Below are 24,084 nucleotides of genomic sequence, written 5' to 3'. Positions count from 1 at the left end.
AAACAAACATGGAATTTAGCCATCTGTTCATAATGTTTCCTTAATCAAGCAGAACGTATTCAATAGATACCATCAACAAACATGCAACCAAAGCCAAATGACACATCAGTGTGATTGAGTCCAATGCACTGCAAATAACAGCGAGCTAAATTGACTCCCCAATTTCCTTCTCCCACCCATAAAATCATGCTGTTTCCCTCAGCAGAATGCCGTAATGGGCTCACATTTCAACATTTACCCAGAAGGCAGAAAACCAAATTGCAGGCTGCATATTGATCAATGTGTGCAGGAAGGAGCTGCAGATGCTGGTTTAAACAGAAGATAGACACAAAAAGCTGGAGTAACTCAGCGGGACAGTCAGCATCTCTGGAGAGGAGGAATGGGTGACGTTACAGGTCGAGATCCTTCTTCAGACTCCTCCAGCTTTTTGTGTCCATCTTTGATCAATTGGGTTTTTTTCCGAATATTATTTTATTGGTGTTTCCAATATAAACCTTTTTTTTAAATATCGCCTGTGAGACATTATGTGGTTTACCTTTAGAGTTTAGCGATACATCGTGGGAGCAAACAGAAGATCTCGGAGAAAAGCTACAAGGAAGGGTCACCAAGAATTATCCTAGGCATTGGAAAAAACAATGGGAAAAACTTCTCAGTCCATCTAGTAAAATGCTCCTTGTTAACATGGGCAGCGTCGTGGCGCAGCGATAGAGTTCCTGCCTTACAGCACTTGCAGCGCCGGAGACCCGGGTTCAATCCCGACTACGGGTCCTGTCTTTGTGGAGTTTGTACGTTCTCCCCGTGACCGCATGGGTTTTCTCCGAGATCTTCGGTTTGCTCCCACACTCCAAAGACATACACGTTCGTTGGTTAATTGGCTTGGTGTATGTGTAAATTGGCCCTAGTGTGTGTCGGATAGCGTTAATGTGCGGGGATCGCTGGTGGGTGAAGGCTCGGAGCGCCGAAGGGCCTGTTTCCATGCTGTATATCTGAACTCAACTAAACAAAACATCTGGGGGCTTGTGCCAACATTGGGAATTTTGTTTTCTTTAAGAGATACAGCGCGGAAACAGGCCCTTCGGCCCACCGGGTCCGCGCAGCCCAGCGATCCCCACACATTAACACTATCTACACACACTAGGGACAGTAGGGTTTTTTTTAACATTTGCCCAGCCAATTAACCTACATACCTGTACGTCTTTGGAATGTGGGAGGAAACCGAAGATCTCGGAGAAAACCCACGCAGGTCACGGGGAGAACGTACAAACTCCGTACAGACGGCGCCCGTAGTCAGGATCGAACCTGAGTCTCCGGCGCTGCATTCGCTGTCAGGCAGCAACTCTACCGCTGCGCCACCGTGCCGCCCTCACAGACTAGCCAAGCAACAGCATAAATTGAATAGAACTGCAGATGCTGGTTTACACCAAAGATAGACACAAAATGCCAGAGTAACTTTACGGGACTGACAGCATCTCTGGAGAGAAGGAATGGGTGACCTTTCAGGTCGAGACCCTTCTTCAGACTGAAAGACTCGGGAAAGGGAAACGAGAGATACAGACGGTGATGTCGTGATGTAGAGAAGAATGAATGAAAGATATGCAAAATGTAATGATGATAAAGTTGGCAGATCAATTTCCCTTATGACATAAATAAAGTTCTATCGTATCGTATCGTATCGGGCCTGACAAGGCAGAAAATACCCTGAGTATGTCCTGTCCATAAATATCCGGCACAAATCCACTCCAGCCAGTTACCACATCATTAGTCATCTGCAAAGTGATGGATCAGATAAGCAATAATGCTTTCAAGCACCATTTGCTTGCCCACAGAAGCTCAGTTTGGGTTCCGCCAAAGTCACTCAGCTCGTGAAAATAGACAATAGACAATAGGTGCAGGAGTAGGCCATTCGGCCCTTCGAGCCAGCACCACCATTCAATGATCATTCTCAATCAGTACCCCGTTCCTGCTTTCTCCCCATACCCCCTGACTCCGCTATCCTTAAGAGCTCTATCTAGCTCTCTCTTGAATGTATTCAGAGAATTGGCCTCCACTGCCCTCTGAGGCAGAGAATTCCACAGATTCACAACTCTCTGACTAAAAAAGTTTTTCCTCATCTCTGTTCTAAATGGCCTACCCCTTATTCTTAAACTGTGGCCCCTGGTTCTGGACTCCCCCAACATTGGGAACATGTTTCCTGCCTCTAACGTGTCCAACCCTTTAATAATCTTATGACCTCCAAACTTGGACATGAAATGAACTCCAGAGGTGCAGTGCAAGTCACTTGACATCATTGAGGAGGCGCTGTGAACTGTTTGCGTGCTACTGTATGTTTCATTTTTTCCTTAGTACCTAATCAGATGTACAGCACTTTGGTCAACGTGGGTTGTTTTTAAATGTGCTATACAAATAAAATTGACTTGACTTGACTTGAAGACAGCATTTAATTTGAGTATGTCATTAAGGAGCCCTTACTAAACTGGAGTGGATCGGAATTGAATTGAGTTGAGTTTAGTTTATTGTCACGTGTACCGAGGTAGAGGGAAAAGCTTTTTGTTGCGTGCTATCCAGTCAGCGGAAAGACAACACAATCGAGCCGTTCACAGTGTGCAGATACATGATAAAGGGAATAACGTGAATCATGTTCCGATCAAAGATAGTCCAAGGGCCTTCAATGAGGTAGATAGTCGCTCTCTAGTTAGTGGAAGGATGGATCAGTTGCCTGATGACAGCTGGGAAGAAACTGTCCCCGAATTGAGGGGTGGGAGGGGTGGTGTGGGGTGCTCTGCATGATGGGATGATACCTTGCGCAAAGAAATATATTTGTGGTGGTTGGAATTCTATCTTCTCAGCCACTGTAGGACATCTCTGCAGGAGCTCCTCAGGGTAGTCTGAAGAACGGTCTCGAACCAGAAACGTCAGCCATTCCTTCTCTCCAGAGATGCTGCCCGTCCCGCTAAATTACTCCAGCGTTTTATGTCTATCTCCGGTGTATTGCCAGCATCTGCTGTTCCTTCCTACACAGGCATGTAAATATCGTGCTCTGTAAATATATCATAGAAACATAGAAACCTAGAAAATAGGTGCAGGAGTAGGCCATTCGGCCCTTCGAGCCTGCACCGCCATTCAATATGATCATGGCTGATCATCCAACTCAGTATCCCGTACCTGCCTTCTCTCCATCCCCCCTGATCCCTTTAGCCACAAGGGCCACATCTAACTCCCTCTTAAATATAGCCAATGAACTGGCCTCAACTACCTTCTGTGGCAGAGAATTCCACAGATTCACCACCCTCTGTGTGAAAAAAAACGTTCTCATCTCGGTCCTAAAAGACTTCCCCCTTATCCTTAAACTGTGACCCCTGGTTCTGGACTTCCCCAACATCGGGAACAATCTTCCTGCATCTAGCCTGTCCAACCCCTTAAGAATTTTGTAAGTTTCTATAAGATCCCCCCTCAGTCTTCTAAATTCCAGCGAGTACAAGCCGAGTCTATCCAGTCTTTCTTCATATGAAAGTCCTGCCATCCCAGGAATCAATCTGGTGAACCTTCTCTGTACTCCCTCTATGGCAAGAATGTCTTTCCTCAGATTAGGAGACCAAAACTGTACGCAATACTCCAGGTGTGGTCTCACCAATGCCCTGTACAACTGTTCCATCACTGTTGTTGGGTCAAAAGCAAAATCCATAACTCCTGCCAGCATTGTGCCTGCACCCACACCACCATGACTGCAGCAGTTGAAGAAGGCAGCTCACCAGCACCTTCTCAAGGCCAATGATGGACGGGCAATTTAATGCTGGCTCAACCAATGAAGCCCACATCCTACCAAGGAACATTAAAAAATCATGAAAAATACGTAAAAGTAGCATCAGAAGCCTCTGCTATAGTAGGAGAACTGAATTCATTTTTGGTTAAGTGATTATGATCAGTTTAGGTTTTAGCCAATTGCCGGAACCAAGTGCCAAGTGAAGTCAAGTGAATATGCATAAGAGCGGACAAAATCGGAGATGTCCTCATTCTTTAGGAAACAGTGGTTCCCCTCTTCCATTTTAGATGAGGCTCTCACTAGGGTCTCCTCGATATCCCGCAGCTCCGCTCTTGCTCCCCCTCCCCCCATTCGTAACAAGGACAGAATCCCCCTTGTCCTCGCCTTCCACCCCATCAGCCATCGCATACAGCTTATAATCCTCAAACATTTTTGCTACCTCCAACGTGAACCCACTACTGGCCACACCTTCCCATCTCCTCCCCTTTCTGCTTCGAAGAGATCGTTCCCTCTGCAACTCCCTGGTCAACTTGTCCCTTCCCACCCAAACCACTCCCTCCCCAGGTACCTTCCCCTGCAACTGCAGGAGACCCAACACCTGTCCCTTACCTCGCCCCTCGACTCCATCCAAGGACCCAAATAGTCTTTCCAGGTGAGGCAGAGGTTCACTTGCACCTTCTCCAACCTCATCTACTATATCCGCTGTTCCAGGTGTCAACATCTCTACATCGGTGAGACCAAGCGCAGGCTCGGTGATCGTTCCGCTCAGTCCGCCTTAACCTACCTGATCTCCTGGTTGCTCAGCACTTCAACTCCCCCTCCCATTCCCAATCTGACCTTTCTGTCCTGGGTCTCCTCCATTGTCAGAGTGAGGGCCCAGTGCAAATTGGAGGAACAGCACCTCATATTTCACTTGGGTCGTTTACACCCCAGCGGTATGAACATTGACTTCTCCAACTTCAAATAGCCGTCTGTACGGAGTTTGTGCGTTCTCCCCAAGACTAGCGTGGGTTTTCTCCGGGAAGCTTCGGCTTCCTCCCACACTCCAAAGACGTACAGGTTCATAGGTTCATTAACCTGGTTATTAAAACCTGTATGTCTTTGGAGAACACCACGTTGTCACGGGGAGAATGTACAAACTCCATACAGACCCATAGCCACGATCAAACCCTGGTCTCTGGCGCTGTATGACAGCAATTCTACCGCTGTGCCTCCGTGCCACCCTTCCGCCTGATCCATATTCCTCCATTCGCTGCACAGCCATGTGCCTATCTCAAAGCCTCATCAATACAAATAATTGACCTGCCTTCACCATCACCCCTGGCAGCACATTCTACGCACCCACCACTCTCTGTGTTAAAAATAATACCCTGTGTGTCTTCTTTGAACTTTGCTTCAGTCGCCTTAAAGCCATGCTCTTTAGTCTTTGACATTTCCAGCGTGGGGGAAACAGAACCTATCTACCCTATCCATATGTCTGGTGATTTTACATAATTCCATCACGTCTCCCATCAATCTCCAACACTCCAGAGAAAACAAACCGAGTTTGCCCAACTTCTCCTTATACCTAATTCCCCTTAATCTGAGCAGCGTTTCGATAAACCTCTTCTGCACCTTCTCCGAAGCCTTCATATCCTAAGGGGGATATCGGTAGTGCATGCAATACTTCAGATTCAGCCGAACCAAAGTTTTAAAAAGCAGGGTAAAATTTCCTCATGATTACATTGCGGCAATCTTCACTGAAGAGTGAGGAATTATGCCGATGGACTTAATGGAGGAGCAGAATTAACAGATTTGAATGTTGATAAGTTACCAGGTGCAGGCAGGCTAAAGAAGCAAGCAAGGAAAGAAAATGAGGATATTCACTCAACAATTTTTCAGTCTTTCAATTTTTCAATGTTCTAATGAGAAATGGGGACAGATAAAACCAAGTCTTTACCCATATTAACTTAACTTCAGTTGCGGCCATATTTATGGAATTTCAGAGGGATAATATAAACCTTTCATTTGGAAAGGCGCAGAGTAATCAAGAACAATCAGCAGAGATCTGTTAAAGAAAGGTTTTGTCAAACTTAAGACAACAATTTCGGGAAGATGAGAAACAGAGATGATAAGGCCGATGCCTTTGATGAAACCTGCACAGACCTTAGCAAAGGACTTAACAAGCTCCCAGATGGCAAGATGGTCAAAACATTTTTTTTAAGCTATTGGGACCCAAGGGTAGGTGACAAAGTAGACCCGTAAATGCCTTCGGAAGGAGATGCAAAGGATCGTGTGAGCAGTTTTGTTGTGGAGGCACAAGAGACTGCTGATGCTGGAATAGTCAGAAAAAAAAACCCAAACTGATCAATCGGAAGAAGTATCCCCACCTAAAACATCATCTGTCCAGTTCCCTGCACAGATGCTACATGATCCACTAAGTTCCTCCAGCAGTTTGTTTTTTGCACTAGTGTTTTTGTGACTGTTGTTGAGGAGAATTTCATTTCCCTTCAATATGATCAAGGCTGATTATCCAGAATCAGTCGGTAGACACAAATTGCTGGAGTAACTCAGCGGGACAGGCAGCATCTCGGGAGAGAGGGAATAGGTGACGTTTCGGGTCGAGACCCTTCTTCAGACTCAGTGAATTACTTTAAATCGCTGCCCTTGATTTCTGACCCTGTAGCTAAGGTTCTTTCTAGTTATTCTACCTAGTCTAGGTAATTTTTATACACCTTGATGGCAAATCCTCTCAATACTCCAAAGAACCCTAGCTTATCTCATCGTGCCACAAATTTTCAAAGTTGGAGACATCCTCATACATCTCCTCTGTATGTTTTTAATTTATGTGCAGGAAAGACCTGCAGATGCTGGTTTAAATCGAAGGTCGACACAAAATGCTGGAGTAACTCAGCGGGACAGGCAGCATCTCTGGAGAGAAGGAATGGGTGACGTTTTGGGTCAAGACCCTTCGTCAGGCTTTTTGTTTAGTTTAGAAATACAGGCCTTTCGGCCCACCGAGTCTGCACCGACCCTGCACACAATTTTATATTTTATATTTACACCAAGCCAATCAATCTACAAACCTTTAGGGCGGCACGGTGGCACAGCGGTAGAGTTGCTGCCTTACAGCGAATGCAGCGCCGGAGACTCAGGTTCCATCCTGACTACGGGTGCTGTACTGAACGGAGTTTGTACGTTCTCTCCATGACCTGCGTGGGTTTTCTCCGAGATCTTCGGTTTCCTCCCACACTCCAAAGACGTACAGGTTTGTAGGTTAATTGGCTGGGCAAATGTAAAAATTGTTCCTAGTGGGTGTAGGATAGTGTTAGTGTGCGGGGATCACTGGGCGGCGTGGACCCGGTGGGCTGAAGGGCCTGTTTCTGCGCTGTATCTCTAAAATCTAAAAAAATCTAAAATCTAAAAAATCTAAAAATCTACATCTTTGGATTTCTTGCTCATTTGGCTCTTCAGTTAAATCACACCATTCATGTTCTGCTGTAAACAGAAACTAATGAACATAAGTTCCTTTCTTCTCATTCTCAGTTATTCTCCCTTTTCCTCTCTCCTGTTGGGCAGAAGATAACGAAAGCTTAAAGCTTACACCAGATTCAAGGACAGCCTCTTCCCTCCTGTTATCGGGCTCTTGAATGGACTTCCCGTATACCAAGGATGAATTCTTGACCTTCCGATCTACTCTGTTGTGGTCCTTGCACTTTATCTGTACTTGGCACCTTCTCAGGGGCAGCAGCATTATATCTTGCATTCTCCTTTTGCTCAGGTATGATATGATTTGCCTAGGTGACATACAAAAAACACGCCAATTGCATGCACGGTTTTCCACTGCATCTCTGCACACGTGACAATAATAAAACAATTAAAGTAATTGGTAGAAGGATTAGAAGTGATGTGGAAAAAAGTGTAGGAGGGTCCAGAACCTATTCCTTGAAAGGCTAATGGAGGCAGAAACCAAACACACATTTTGAACTATTTTGATGTCTACCTGAAGTGAAATCTGCAGAATTTCAAATCTTTTGGTGGAATGTGGAATTGTTTTTAACCAACATGGTCACAGTAGGGCAGAGTTTACTTAATAAATTCAATCCCATTGTGGAGATTGCCTCATGTTAATCTATAGACAGAAGACAGACACAAAAAGCTGGAGTAACTCAGCGGGACAGGCAGCATCTCTGGAGAGAAGGAACGTTTCGGTCGAGACCCTTCTTCAGACAATCTCTAGACAGTCGGCCTGTGTCATAAGGTATTGGAAGATGGGCATCTTTGTGGAAAGCCAACACAATGTTCCTGGCCTTCAAAGAATTCTATGATGACTATCTTGTTTAGAGTCTTATCACCGGTGATCATCCATGGAATTTTTTAAAGATAATTTTGAGTGCTTTCTACTGGTATGTGTACAATTTGGAATGGTCAGAATTCATTCACGAAAATAATAACTAGTCATGTGATGTTGAAACTATAATGAGCAATAAAATTACAACAACCATTTCCAAGTTCAAATTACAACCTGCCTCTCATTTAGCTGCACACAACGCTCAAACGAGCACCTGTCTCAACAAACCACCCTATTCTGTGGAACTGCTCAAGCTAAAATTATTAGTCAAGCCACTGTACCACATAATAAATTACTGATGAGATGATTAGATAAAATGACGAAAAAACTAAAATGTGCATAAAAATGCATAATAATACGATATTGGTCGATTTGGATAAAAGTCGCGATGGAACATTGGTAGCTCTACGATATTTTAAAATGAAGAGGAGTGAAAATTAATTCTCAAGGATTAGAAAGAAAGCCGACGAAGTGGTTTTGAACTGCAGTGAGTGTTGTAATGGGTGGAACCAAATGCATTTTGACCTTGGTTCTCAGGAACATCAAGCTCCCATTATTTTTCTGGCAAACATTCCTCATTTGGAAAAAAAATGAAGTCATGTGGCTCTCTCAACTTTTTTCAATAAAATTGTGCGGCACGGTGGCGCAGCGGTAGATTTGCTGCCTTACAGCGCTTGCAGCGTCGGAGTCCCCGGTTCGATCCCGACTACAGGTGCTGTCTGTACGGAGTTTGTACGTTCTCCCCATGATTGGGTGGGTTTTCTCTGAGATCCTCGGTTTCCTCCCACACTCCAAAGACGTACAGGTTTGTAGGTAAATTGAAATCAGTGTTATATTTTTAAAGTTATTCACATTTTAAAGTTTAAATCTATCTCCTAGGGAGGGAGGGAGGGAGGGAGGGAGGGAGGGAGGGAGGGAGGGAGGGAGGGAGGGAGGGAGGGGGAGGGAGGGGAGGGGAGTGGAGGGAGGGGGGAGGGAGGAGGAGGGCGGATAAGGAGAGTTGAGGGGGATGGAGTGGGGGGGAGGGGAAGGAGGGAGGGGGATGGAGGAGGGAGGGGGGGGGAGGGGAGTGGGGGAGGAGAGAGTGCTGCACCATTGCAGGAGAGGTTTGGGCTCTATGGGTCTCCTTGGTCTAGTATCCCACTAAACCTGTCCTATCCATGCACTTGCTTGTATCCAATTTTCTTGCAGGTGGGGTTTTTTAAGAGGACGTATAAAGGGAGGGAGAGACGGCAATATGGCTTATAGAACCAAATCACACCCGTGAGAAGTGATGATGTCGAAAGAATCATAAACTGGGCTGATGGGTTAAACTGAGCAACAAGAAAGTTGCAGTTACACAAGCTGATGAAGGAAGATTACTGTTATGCTGATACAGGAGAACAATAAAGACTCTGCAATAGGTAGAACACGCAACCTGTAGGCACATTTCTGATATTCAAAAGCAGTAGGGTTTCAATTGATAATAATTGAAAAACTGTCATTCTATAAGGTGAAATGGGCACAGAGATTCTAAAATTCATTTAAAGAAAAACTTTTTAAGCTAATATGTCGTATGTACACCAACTGAGATAGCAATTTTGTATCTTCTAAATTGAATTGAATTGAATACATTTTATCAGCCAAGTATGTATACATCCGTACAAGGAATTTGCCTTGGTGCTTTGCTTGCGATATACGGTAAACAATTAAGAATGAAACATTGTAATTACGACTATCTATAACTATGACTAGTTATAATTATGACAATCTATAACTATGAAACATTATAACTCTGACTATCATTTTCCAATGGCTCCTGACAATCTGCTACCGTATGAGTGAAGGATTCCTTAAGTTGTTTGCAATGGGATGAATGCATGAACCAAGTCATTGTCAGCCAGTGAGGTTGACTTTCGAGGTGACCAGATTTTGGAATGAAATCTGATGGTTAGTGCAAACCTCCCTTTAGAAGGACAGCAATTAACTAGGGACAATCAGGGTGAATTTGTGACGGGTAGATCATTTTCTGAAAAAGAAACAATTGTATTGAAGAAGCAGCAACTGAGAATTGATGAGGGCAGTGCATTTGATGGATAGCAAGGATTTTGACATGGTCCAAAATGGCAGACTTGGCCAAAAAACTAAAGTCCATTGGACCCAAGGTAGGGTGATAAATTGAATCCTAAATTGTATCTGCGGCAGGAAGCAAACGGTATTGCATTATAAGATTCACATGTGCCTCTTCAAACCTCATCTACTGCATCCAGTGTTCCCGATGTGGCGTCTGGTACATCGCCAAGACTAAGCGTAGATTCAGCGAACATCACACTGAACACTTGCTCTCGGTCCACCAAGGCCTTCTAGATATCCCGGCTGCAAGCCATTTTAACTCCCCCTCCCATTCCCACACTGACCTTCCTGTCTTAGGCCTCCTCCATTGACAGAGTGAGGCCACACACAAGCTGGAGGAACAGCACCTCAGATTCTGCTTGAGTAGCTCACAACTTCAATTGTGTGAACATTGAAATCTTCAAACTTTAGGTAACCTGTAACACCCCTCCCCCCTCGTCCCCTGAGCACCACCTGGACTTGCACCTATTTCTCTCCTCTCCTTCCTACGTTCCTTGCTCCGGCTTCACAATTTGCAACTCTTCAATCCTTCTGTCTCACACTTCCAGCTTTAATCTCTGGCCTTTGTTTCAACCATCTGCCTATTTGACGAATCCCCCCCCCCCCTCACGGGTCACGGTGGCGCAGCGGTAGAGTTGCTGCCTTACAGCGAATGCAGCGCCGGAGACTCAGGTTCGATCCTGACTACAGGCGCCGTCTGTATGGAGTTTGTACGTTCTTCCCGTGACCTGCGTGGGTTTTCTCCGAGATCTTCGGTTTCCTCCCACACTCCAAAGACGTACAGGTATGCAGGTTAATTGACTGGGTAAATGTAAAAATTGTCCCTAGTGTGTGTAGGATAGTGTTAATGTGCGGGGATCGCTGGGCGGCGCGGACTCGGTGGGCCGAAGGGCCTGTTTCCGCACTGTATCTCTAAATCTAAATCTAAAAAATCTCACCTGCATCCACCTATAACTTGCCAGGCATTGTCCTGCTTCTCTCTCCCAGCTTTCTTCCCCCCCCCCCCCCCCCCCACTCCCCACCCCCACTACAATCAGTCTGAAAAAGTGTGGTGACTCGAAACGCCAGCTATCCACATTCTCCAGTGATGCTGCCTGGCCCGCTGAGATGCACCAGCACTTTGTGACCTTTAGTGTAAAACCAGCATCTGCAGGTTCCTTGTATCTAAGAGGTAATCAATTATCAGTCTTTTTGTGACCGAGGGGCTTTCTACAGAGTCTTGTACTCGGTTTCATGCTTTCTGCAATGTTTATTAATAAATTAGACCCAAATATAGGAGGCATGATAAAGCACTCTGCAAATGATCCAAAAATGGTCCCTGTGGTTAACAGAGGAAGGTTTTAGAAGGTGTAAGAAGATATAGATAGTCCAGTTTACCGGGCAGAATAAAGGAACAAGGAATCCGGAGAGTGTGAGCAACTGCATTTTGAAGGGTACAACAAGGTTAGGGTTTTGTATCTGTGGATGGCCACATATTGAATGCTGTTACGTTTGTTCATCAACATTTAAAAGGCAGAGACGGACAATAACATATGGCAAGCCTTCCTTACTCTGCTGAGGCATAGAATGTATGAAGAGGGGGTTATTGCTGGGCCTGTGTACAGCACTGACCAGGCCAAGGCCAGGGCAGTTGTACAGGGCCCTAGTGAGACCGCACCTGGAGTACTGTGTGCAGTTTTGGTCTCCAAATTTGAGGAAGGATATTCTTGCTATTGAGGGCGTGCAGCGTAGGTTTACTAGGTTCATTCCCGGAATGGCGGGACTGTCATATGTTGAAAGACTGGAGCGACTAGGCTTGTATACACTGGAATTTAGAAGGATGAGAGGAGATTTTATCGAAACGTATAAGATTATTAAGGGGTTGGACACGTTAGAGGCAGGAAACATGTTCCCAATGTTGGGGGAGTCCAGAACAAGGGGCCACAGTTTAAGAATAAGGGGTAGGCCATTTAGAACTGAGATGAGGAAAAACATTTTCAGTCAGAGAGTTGTGAATCTGTGGAATTCTCTGCCTCAGAAGGCAGTGGAGGCCAATTCTCTGAATGCATTCAAGAGAGAGCTGGATAGAGCTCTTAAGGATGGCGGAGTCAGGGGGTATGGGGAGAAGCCAGGAACGGGGTACTGATTGAGAATGATCAGCCATGATCACATTGAATGCCGGTGCTGGCTCGAAGGGCCGAATGGCCTACTCCTGCACCTATTGTCTATAATCCTTCATTCGGTTTTAGTCCCTGCATTCCAGGAAAAACACGGAGAAGAAATTTGAGGAAATTGTCAGGAGCGGAAATATTGGATAAGCAAGGCTCCTTTCATTTGGAACACATGAGGCTGCTTGCGGAGTTAGCTGTGGTATAGCACAGCCTAGATATGATGGAGCTAGACAGAGCAAATAGGAAGGACTTAGCTGAGGGGGTTATAGACATCCTAAACGTCCATCCAGAAGACAGTAGAGCACCCGAAATATTATCTGAAAGGGTGAACGAGGCTGAGAGACGCTCAGTGGCCTCTAGGACTACATAGCTAGCACTTGGTGACATTAGGTCAGGTAACTCTAAGCACAGACATAGACCACCTGACCTCCTTCTGCATTAAGCATTTTCCACATTGCTACGCCTTCTAGGATCCTGTGACATTTTTGTTTCTGAAAGTTACACCACATGATGTCACACCACATTAAGGCCACATGATGCGGCTGAGAAGTTATTTTGATGGGACATGTGATAACAAATGAAAAGGCCAATTAAATCCAAATGGAAACAGCAGCTATTAATCATACCCAGAACATAATAGTTGATAAAAATATTGTGCCAAAGAAACAATGAAGTCCTGTAAGTAGAGAGGGGCAACGCCTAAAGGAGATGTGTGGGACCATTTTTATTATTTTACCCAGAGAGTGGTGGGTGCCTGGAACGCACTGCCAGGGGTGGTGGTGGAGGCATATGGGAATGATGGGTCAGAGATCGTATGCAGGCAGATGAGATGAGTTTATAGAAACATAGAAAATAGGTGCAAGAATAGGCCATTCGGCCCTTCGAGCCAGCAGCCCCATTCAATATGATCACGGCTGATCATATTCAGTACATCCAAAATCAGTACCCCGTTCCTGCTTTCTCCCCATATCCCTTGATTCTGTTAGCCCTAAGAACTATATTTAGCTCTCTCTTGAAAACATCCAGTGAATTGGCCTCCGCTGCCTTCTGTGGCAGAGAATTCCATAGATTCCCAACACTGGGTGAAAACATTTTTGCTCATCTCAGTCCTAAATGGCCTACCCCTTATTCTTAAACTGTGACCCCTGGTTCTGGACTCCCCCAACATCGGGAACATTTTTTCCTGCATCTAGCCTGTCCAATCCCTTAAGAATTTTACATGTTTCTTAAATGTTTCCATAAGATCCCCTCTCATCCTTCTAAATTCCAGTGAATACAAGCCCAGTCGATTAATTATTTCGTCATATGTCAGTCCCGCCAGCCCGGGAATCAACCTGGTGAACCTGCGCTGCACTCCCTGAATAGCAAGAATGTCCTTCCTCAAATTAGGAGACAAAAACTGCACACAATCATGTTTGGCATAGACATTGTGAGCCGCAGGGCCTGATCTCATGCTGTACTGTTCCATTTTCTCAATTCAGACAAATGACCCAAAGTCCTCCAGCAATTTGTTCTTTTGCTTAAATAATTCAATATCTAGTTGGTTTTGGAGTCATGTTGCATTCTCTTTGGCTGTTCCCTTCTGCGCGAATCATTAAGTGGCTTCATTTCACAGGACCTGAATACATTGCATAATAGCTATAATTAGATTCAATTAATTCAATCAATACAACTTGCCTTCATGCAACACGAGAATAAACGCAATGTCCTTGTGAATGTATCTGGATGGCTTTGCTTGGCCTCAACAAAATAGCTCCTCACTATCTTCTCCATTCTTCTGAGTTTGGCTAAAGCTAACCCTCACTATCTATTTTCCTAAATCCATTGCGAATAAATCCATTGATTAAAAATAAATATAAAATGTGACTACAATCTATTCACTACTAGTCTTAAATAAATTAGATGTACTTTTTATTTAGGCCGGCATTGACTACATTATTATCTATGAAAATGCTGACTATTGCATTGATTTTGCCCATACTAGCTTTTGGAAAATGGCAGTAATATTCACAGAATCCCAAACATGACCATGACTAACAGAGATTTAATCAACTGGTTTAAAGTGTTTTAGCTATGAGGTTGCAGGGTGACTTGGACAGGTTGTGTGAGTGGGCGGATGCATGGCAGATGCAGTTTAATGTGGATAAGTGTGAGGTTATCCACTTTGGTGGTAAGAATAGGAATGCAGAGTATTATCTGAATGGTGTCAAGTTAGGAATTGGGGACGTACAACGAGATCTGGGTGTCCTAGTGCATCAGTCACTGAAAGGAAGCATGCAGGTACAGCAGGCAGTGAAGAAATCCAATGGAATGTTGGCCTTCATAACAAGAGGAGTTGAGTATAGGAGCAAAGAGGTCCTTCCGCAGTTGTACAGAGCCCTAGTGAGACCGCACCTGGAGTACTGTGTGCAGTTTTGGTCTCCAAATGTGAGGAAAGATATTCTTGCTATTGAGGGTGTGCAGCGTAGGTTTACTAGGTTAATTCCCGGAATGGCGGGACTGTGGTATGTTGAAAGACTGGATTGACTAGTCTTGTATACACTGGAATTTAGAAGGATGAGAGGAGATCTTATCGAAACATATAAGATTATTAAGGGGTTAGGCACATTAGAGGCAGGAAACATTTTCCCAATGTTGGGGGAGTCTAGAACAAGGGGCCACAGTTTAAGAATAAGGGGTAGGCCATTTAGAATTGAGATGAGGAAAAGTTTTTTCAGTCAGAGTTGTAAATCTGTGGAATTCTCTGCCTCAGAAGGCAGTGGAGGCCAATTCTCTGAATGCATTCAAGAGAGAGCTAGATAGAGCTCTTAAGGATAGCGGAGACAGGGGGTATGGGGAGAAGGCAGGAACGGGGTACTGATTGAGAATGATCAGCCATGATCACATTGAATGGCGGTGCTGGCTCGAAGGGCCGAATGGCCTCCTCCTGCACCTCCTGCAGGAAGATTGTTCCCGATGTTGGGGAAGTCCAGAACAAGGGGTCACAGTTTAAGGATAAGGAGGAAGTCTTTTGGGACCGAGATGAGAAAGTTTTTTTTCACACAGAGAGTGGTGAATCTGTGGAATTCTCTGCCACAGAAGGTAGTTGAGGCCAGTTAATTGGCTATATTTAAGAGGGAGTTAGATGTGGCCCTTGTGGCTAAAGGGATATAGGGGGTATGGAGAGAAGGCAGGTACGGGATACTGAGTTGGATGATCAGCCATGATCATATTGAATGGCGGTGCAGGCTCGAAGAGCCGAATGGCCTACTCCTGCCCCTATTTTCTATGTTTCTATGTTTCTATTGTCTATTGTCTATAGCTCAAGAACGTATAACATACTGTACATTCATAACACAGCAATATAAGATAGACACAGAATGCTGGAGTAACTCAGCGGGACAGGCAGCATCTCTGGAGAGAAAGAATGGGTGACGTTTCAGGTCAAGACCCTTCTTCCAGCATCTGCATTTTCTTCCTACAAGCAACAATATAATGTTGGATAAGATGGACGGGGAGCCGAGTGATGTTAGTCTTGAGGGACACTACATGAGCAGCGTACTTTACACAACCACCGCTGGTGGACCAAAGCTAATTTTGTAGTCACGAGGAACTGCAGATGCTAATTTACAAAAATAAAGACGTAACAGCAGGTCGGGCAGCGTCTGGCAGCGGGTCAGGCAGCGTCTCTGGACAACATGGATAGGTGTCGCTTCGAGTCGGACCCCTTCTTCAGATACTCGGTAACTCTACTCAATTTATTCTACATCATTGTTCACGATCGTCGGCAAATTTGCACCACAATTTAAAAAATGCCAGTCAGACTGGTCAGAGAACCGGGAAGGGAGTGGGATGGGGAGAAAGGGAGAGCAAGGGTTACTTGCTTAGCATCATCTCTATTGATGTCTCGTTTTCACACACTTTACCCTTGTTTGTTTTTCCTGATGACCTTTGGGAAAAAAAGCTCATCTTGTGCTCCCATTTCCATCATAATTTTCACAGTGAAAATAGGCATTTCTGACTTGTCTGCCTCAGAGGTTGACCTGGGAAAAGATGCCCGGGAGAGGAGAAATACATCAGTAAATTCTGGAAACGATCAGTGGGTCATAAAGGCAAGTCAGAAATGCTGACTTTAACTGTGCAAATTATATCGGAAATGGTAGTAAAGAAATTAGCGATTTTCAGATGTTGCCTGAACTGCTTGTGCAGGAAGGAACTGCAGATGCTGGTTTACACTGAAGATAGACACAAAATGCTGGAGCAACTCAGCGGGTCAGGCAGCATCTCTGGATAGAAGAAATGGGGGACATTTCGGGTCGAGACCCTTCGTCAGTCTGAGAGTCAGGGGAGAGGGACACAGAGATAAGAAGGGTAAAGTGTGTGAAAACGAGACATCAGTAGAGATGAGGCTAAGCAAGTAACCCTTGCTCTCCCTCTCTCCCCATCCCACTCCCTTCCCGGTTCTCTGACCAGTCTGACTGTCCCCGATTACATTTTATCTCTTTGCTTTGTTGTCATCTCCTAGCTAACAATGATCTATTCTACGTTTTCCTCGAACCTCATCTCTTTTGATGTCACGTTTTCACACCTGACCCTTCCCTATCTCTGTGTCTCCCTCTCCCCCTAACTCTCAGTCTGAAGAAGCGTCTCGACCCGAAACGTCACCCATTCCTTCTTTTGCCTGAACAGCTGCTCATTTTCAGCACCTTCAGTTTTTATTTCAGATTTCCACCGTCTGCATCATTTTAAATGTGCAACAATCTGCCCAAGGCTGGCACTGTATTAGCAACAGATTAGTTATAGTTTATTTATTACACTTTCGTAATGGGACAATTTTTGCAGAAATAGCAAATAACCTACAATTTTTAACCTATATTAACAGGGCGATTTAGAAAAATTGCTGTTTTCAGGATTATAGCTTCACAAATTCAAAAAGGTTATTATTTTGGCAGCAATATTTTTTTACCCAAGAACAAAATATTCTAGTATAGAACATGTCATAATGCACGTCCGATCAATATTTAGCAATCTGCAACGAGAAAGAGATGCGGAGGAATTTCTTCAGTCAGACGGTGGTGAATCTGTGGAAGTCATTGCCACCGAAGGCCGTGAAGGCCAAGTCAATGGACATTTTTAAGGCAGAGATGGATAGATTCTTGATTAGTACGGGTGGCAGGGGTTATGCGGAAAAGGCAGGAAAATGGGGTTAGGAGGGAGAGATAGATCAGCCATGATTGAATGGCGGTGTAGACCCGGTGGGCTGAATGGTCTAATTCTGCTCCTATCACTTATGACCTGATGAAAGCAGTTTTCAAAAAAAGTTCTGTTCATTTATTTGTATCTCCTTACTTGTGAGCACCTGAACTATAAACAGCTGTTTGCTATTGCTTTGGACTCCTGCAGCATTTCACTAGTTGTTTAGCTTACGTGTTGCCAGGCTGAGCATCATTTAAGGAGAATACTGGAAGCAATGGGGGTATCAGTATCACGCCCAGTTATTATGAGCCATTAGCAAGCAGTCTAGGAGATTTTCTTTTGGTGGAGGATGAGGAGGGGGGGGATGCTGAAGATGTTAATCAGCAAGATGCAATAAGTATCAAAAGCTCGTGATACCGAATAATTAAAGAAAAACCTTAAATCAAAAGGAGGTTTAATAAGTTCTTTGGAACCATCATCTCCAGGGACCTCAAATGGGGGGCCACCATCGACTCCACAGTCAAAAAGGCCCAACAGAGGATGTACTTCTTGCGGCTGCTGAGAAAACACAATCTGCCACAGGCAATGATGGTCTAGTTTTATACTGCCATCATAGAGTCTGTCTTCACCTTCTCCATCATGGTCTGGTTTGGCTCAGCCACCAAGCACGACATCCGGAGCCTGCAACGAATCGTTCGATCTCTGGTTGCTAGCTGCAACCTTCCCCCCCCCCCCCCCATCGACAAACTGTACACTGCAAGGGCCAGGAAGCGAGCGGGCAAGATCATCTCTGACCCCTCTCACCCTGGCCACAAACTATTTGAAGCACTTCCCTCTGGAAGGCGACTCCGGACGGTCAAAGCAGCCACAGCCAGACGTAAAAACAGATTTTTTTCCCACGAGCAGTAGCTCTACTCAACAACCAAAAGTCTGTAGCCACCTTTTGTTCTGGTATTTCATTTCATTCTTCACATGTGTAAATTATCATATTTTGTTCTTAATTGGTTACACCGTGTCATGCTGTTACTTGCGAACAAAGCACCAAGACAAATTCCTTGTGTGTATATATACCTGGCTAATAACATTTATTCAATTCAATTCAATTCAAATTATGTTACCCTTTGGCACTCAGCAGCCACACAAGAATCAGATGTCCATTCTCAAAGCACTGCGACGAGCACCAAGCACCAGGCAGAGAGCAAAGGCTGCAAGTAGTTATATTCAGACTGTTATTAAAACAAATTATTTATCAAAAGTCGCTCGCCTTTTGTTGTTGGAATTATACCTTGGATTCCATTCTGCAGGATATGCCAATGCCACCAACAGCAGTGTAGGAAGGAACTGCAGATGCTGGTTTAAACCGAAGATAGACACAAAATGCTGGAGTAACTCAGCGGCACAGGCAGCATCTCTGGAGAGAAGGAATGGGTGACGTTGTGGGTCGAGACCCTTCCCCACCAAGCAGTTTTGAAACATGTTAAAAACAGCATAATCACGGAGCAATGGTAACATTATATTATGAATGCATTGATAAGGATTCTAGGCAACTGAAATTAATTGCAATTTAACACTATTTAAAGTAGGAATGGGTTTTTTCTCAGTAGCATAGAATCTGACCATTTGAAAGCAATTTTCTCCTCTTAGATCTACTTTCTTTCATAAGAGATCTGCCATGTGAATTTACATAAAGGTCAAAATACCAGAACATTAATAGTTCCTTCTCGTATGCAGGCTGTACTACTCTGGGCATTTCCAAATGGCGTTTTTTTGTGTTATTGCTCAGAACTGAACGTGAAATGCTTATTTTTATTATGCTATGAATTTGGTGAAGTTTGCACAATAAAACCACCCAGATCCCAAAGGCAGACACAAAATGCTGGAGTAACTCAGAGGGACAGGCAGCATCTCTGGAGAGAAGGAATGGGTGACGTTTCAGGTCGAGACCCCATTCTTCAGACCCGATCCAGCGATCCAGAGATGCTGCCTGTCTCGCTGAGTTGCTCCAGCTTCTTGTGTCTATCTTCAGTTTAAACCGGCATCTGCAGTTCTTTCCTTACACAACCCAGATCCCAAACTATGCTCGCATTGCAAATTATGCCATGTCCAACTCGATGCTGTGAGATGCTGCTATATCTCACGCACTGGTCGTGTTGTGCTTTTACCATTCCTTCATTTGTAAATAGGACCCTCTTCATAAGGTGATGGGGGCCAGTCATTTTTTAATATGGTGAGGTGAGGTGAGCTCTTAAGTGAACGGTGACCTTATGAAGGTGAAACATCTTCAACAAGCAGAAGAATATAATTTTAGTTTAGTACAGTGAAAAGCTTTTTGTTGCGAACTAACCAGTCAACAGAAAGACAATACATGTTTACAATCGAAGGTAGACACAAAATGCTGGAGTAACTCAGCGGGTCAGGCGCGAAAGAATGGGTGACCTTTCTGGAGGAGGCATTCAAGAGAGAGCTGGATAGAGCTCTTAAGAATAGCGGAGTCAGGGGGTATGGGGAGAAGGCAGGAACGGGGTACCGATTGAGAATGATCAGCCATGATCACATTGAATGGCGGTGCTGGCTCGAAGGGCCGAATGGCCTCCTCCTGCACCTATGGTCTATTGTCTATTGTTTCGGGTCTGAAGAAGGGTCTCGACCCGAATCGTCACCCATTCCTTCTCTCCTGAGATGCTGCCTGCCCCGCTGAGTTAGTCCAGCATTTTGTGTCTACCTTCTATTTAAACCAGCAACTGCAGCTTTTTTTCCCCCCCAACACCACATGATTACAATCGATCCATTTACAGCGTGGAGACACATTTAGTGCAAGGTTAAAACGGCAGAGTCCGATCAAGGACAGTCACCAGCATTGTCAATCATCTGCATCATAAAATGTGCTGAGGCGATTGAATTGGATCCGTTTAACTGTGTATCAGTGACAAAGCCACAGAGCAAAGACTGCGAAGAGGGATTAGTCAGAAGAGGGTTGTTTTTTTGTTTTTCCTCGCTTGCACAGACACCCGGACCCGACAATCTTTCTGTGTCGTGACATCTTTTGATTCTAAGAAACCGATTATACCTAAAAATGTAAGCAATCTAACTTAAGTGAAATAGATAGACCTCTTTCTCCCTCGCATCCTAGCCTCAAAGAAGGCATGTTTTTTTGTTTTAATCATAAGCTCGAAAACAAAACCCCCATCCATCATCTCATGTCAAATCCTCGCAGCCGGGTAACAACCAAACCTCACTCGGGTGTCAATCACCAGTTAACACAAAAGGAATTACATCGGGAAGCAGAATGGAAAATATAATTAGACGGCTTGATATTATGATTTAACCCGATTATGTTGGCTGAAGGCACACAAAAACAAGGCTTAAAAACAATGGGCTGTAAAAATGGAAGCGGCCGGTCGCTTGTTTTTGCAAAGGTTTATTAGCAAATTGATTTTTTTTTGGATTTTTTTTTGTTTTTTTTGCAATCCTCGTTTCAAAATATCTATCCGGGTGATTACCCCAAAAATAGAACAGGAGATGGAAAAGGATGGCTTGATTTTTTTTTAATCCGCACATCTCCGCCGGGCGGGGGAAAGCATCAAGAGTCCCCCCCCCCACACACACACACACACAGCAATGGGTAGTGGGGAGTAGCAAAAGACATAGCTGCAGGACATAGGTAGTATAAGAAAATAACTGCAGATGCTGGTACAAATCGAAGGTATTTATTCACAAAATGCTGGAGTAACTCAGCAGGTCAGGCAGCATCTCAGGAGAGAAGGAATGGGTGAAGGAGGAGCAAGGCCATTCGGCCCTTCGAGCCAGCACTACCATTCAATCATCAGTAATCAGAATCAGTATCAATTAAGAACCTTAACCAATCTTAAGGTTACATTGCTTACATTTCTTGCTTTCCCCTCCCATGTCCCTTGCCTTGGAAAAGCAGTCGCCAACCCCCTCCCCAGTATGAATGCACGGTGTGAACCACACACACACACACCCCACACACACACACACACACACACCCCACACACACACCACACACCACAGACACACACACACACACACACACCCCAACACACACACACCCACACACACACCCCACACACACACCCCACACACACACACACACCACACACACACACACACACACACCCCACACACACCCCACACACACACACACACACCCCACCACACACACCACACACACACACACACACACCCCACACACACCCCACACACACACACACACCCCACACACACACACACACCCCCACACACACACACACACACACCCCCACACACACACACACACACACCCCACACACACACACACCCCACACACACACACACACCCCACACACACACACCCCACACACACACACCCCCCCCCACACACACACACACACACACACCCACACACACACACCCCACCCACACACCCCCCCCCACACACACACCCCACACACACACACAGACCCCACACACACACACACACCCACACACACACCCACCCCACACACACACACACATCACACACACACCCCACACACACACACACCCCACACACACACACCCCACACACACACACCCCACACACACACACCCCACACCCCCCCCCCCCCCCCCACACACACACACACACACACACACACCCACACACACACACCCCACACACACACACCCCACACACACACACCCACACACACACACCCTCACCCCCTCCCCCCCCCCCCCCCCCCCCCCCACACACACACACACACACACACCACACACACCCAATAAAGATGATGCCAGTCGGTCGGTTCCCTGCTGCTTTTGGGAAGTGCACGTTGCATTACATTATATCACATGACATTACCGGCTTCATGTTGCCCGGGGTTGTCTGTCAGCTCGATGACCAGCAGCTCCCGGCCCTGGCTGCTCTTGCCCACCGTGTAGATGCGGCTGATGCTGGGGCATTGGAGCCACACTCCCACCAGGGCTTTGCGCAGCTCGGGGTACCGGTGGTACTGGCCGGCCGGGGTGTCCCCTTCGTCCAGGGCTCCCCTTGCACAACACAACACCGAGCACAGCAGCAATAGGCAGCAGCACCGGGTCATGTTGGAAGCCAGTCCGTCTGTCTGTGGGCGCAGACTGGGAGCTGACTGACTCAGTCACTGCTGGAAGGAGGCAGGGACAGAACCAGAGAGGGAGGAGAGAGGGGAGGAGAGAGAGGAGAGAGGGGGGAGGAGAGGGGAGAGAGGGGAGAGGAGGGGAGAGAGGAGAGAGGAGGAGAGAGGAGGAGAGAGGAGAGAGAGAGGAGAGAGGAGGAGAGAGAGGAGAGAGGAGGAGAGGAGAGAGGAGGAGAGAGAGGAGAGAGGAGGAGAGAGAGGAGGAGAGGGGAGAGAGGGGAGAGGAGAGAGAGAGGAGAGAGGAGAGAGAGGAGGAGAGAGGAGGAGAGAGGGGAGAGAGGGGAGAGAGGGGAGAGGAGGAGAGAGGAGGAGAGGGGGGAGGGAGGAGACAGGAGGAGAGAGGGGAGAGAGGAGAGAGGGGGAGAGAGGAGAGAGGGGGAGAGAGGAGAGAGGAGAGAGAGAGGAGAGAGGGGAGAGAGGAGAGGGGAGAGAGGGGAGAGAGAGGAGAGAGGAGAGAGGGGAGAGAGGGGGAGAGAGGAGAGAGGAGAGAGGAGAGAGAGGAGGAGAGAGGAGAGAGGAGGAGAGAGGAGGAGAGAGGAGAGAGGAGGAGGAGAGGAGGAGAGAGGAGAGAGGAGAGAGGAGGAGAGAGGGGAGAGAGGGGAGAGAGGAGAGAGGAGGAGAGAGGAGGAGGGGAGGAGGAGGGAGGAAGAGAGAGGAGGAGGGAGGAGGAGAGAGGAGAGAGGAGGAGAGAGGAGAGAGGGGAGAGAGGAGAGGGGAGAGAGGGGAGAGAGAGGAGAGAGGAGAGAGGGGGAGAGAGGGGAGAGAGGAGAGAGGAGAGAGGAGAGAGAGGAGGAGAGAGGAGAGAGGAGGAAGAGGAGAGAGGAGGAGGAGGAGAGGAGGAGAGAGGAGAGAGGAGGAGAGAGGGGAGAGAGGGGGAGAGAGGAGAGAGGAGAGAGAGGGGAGAGAGGGGAGAGAGGGGAGAGGAGGAGAGAGGAGGAGGGAGGAGGAGGGAGGAAGAGAGAGGAGGAGGGAGGAGGAGAGAGAGGAGAGAGGAGGAGAGAGGAGAGAGGGGAGAGAGGAGAGGGGAGAGAGGGGAGAGAGAGGAGAGAGGAGAGAGGGGAGAGAGGGGAGGAGAGGAGAGAGGAGAGAGGAGAGAGAGGAGGAGAGAGGAGAGAGGAGGAGAGAGGAGAGAGGGAGAGAGGAGAGAGAGGAGGAGAGGAGGAGAGAGGAGGAGCTTCTCACCTCACATGCGCAGAGTTATATCAGGTCGTTCGGCCCCAATCCCTCCCCCACCCCACCTAACCCAACCCTGCTCGATTTTTTGCCCCCTCTATTAAATGCCACTATCATGTGGAGCTGTACAGGATCCTTTTTTCAGTCAGAGAGTTGTGAATCTGTGGAATTCTCTGCCTCAGAAGGCAGTGGAGGCCAATTCTCTCTGAATGCATTCAAGAGAGAGCA

The 24,084-nt window shown here is 46.3% G+C and overlaps 1 protein-coding gene across 1 annotated transcript in view; it reads right to left on the bottom strand.

Annotated features, from left to right (window-relative positions):
• cpe (carboxypeptidase E) overlaps window positions 1-22,675 on the bottom strand; it is a 99,197-nt gene extending 76,522 nt beyond the window's left edge. The window contains exon 1 of the mRNA XM_078406972.1: window positions 22,371-22,675. Within this exon, the coding sequence (XP_078263098.1) occupies window positions 22,371-22,611 (241 nt within the window). The 5' untranslated portion in view covers window positions 22,612-22,675. The remainder of the gene's footprint in view (window positions 1-22,370) is intronic.
• Window positions 22,676-24,084: the final 1,409 nt, after the last annotated feature.

Source organism: Rhinoraja longicauda, chromosome 1 (genome assembly GCF_053455715.1).
Source record: "Rhinoraja longicauda isolate Sanriku21f chromosome 1, sRhiLon1.1, whole genome shotgun sequence".
Taxonomy (NCBI): Eukaryota; Metazoa; Chordata; class Chondrichthyes; order Rajiformes; family Arhynchobatidae; genus Rhinoraja; species Rhinoraja longicauda.
This window is presented reverse-complemented; position numbering and strand designations above follow the sequence as displayed.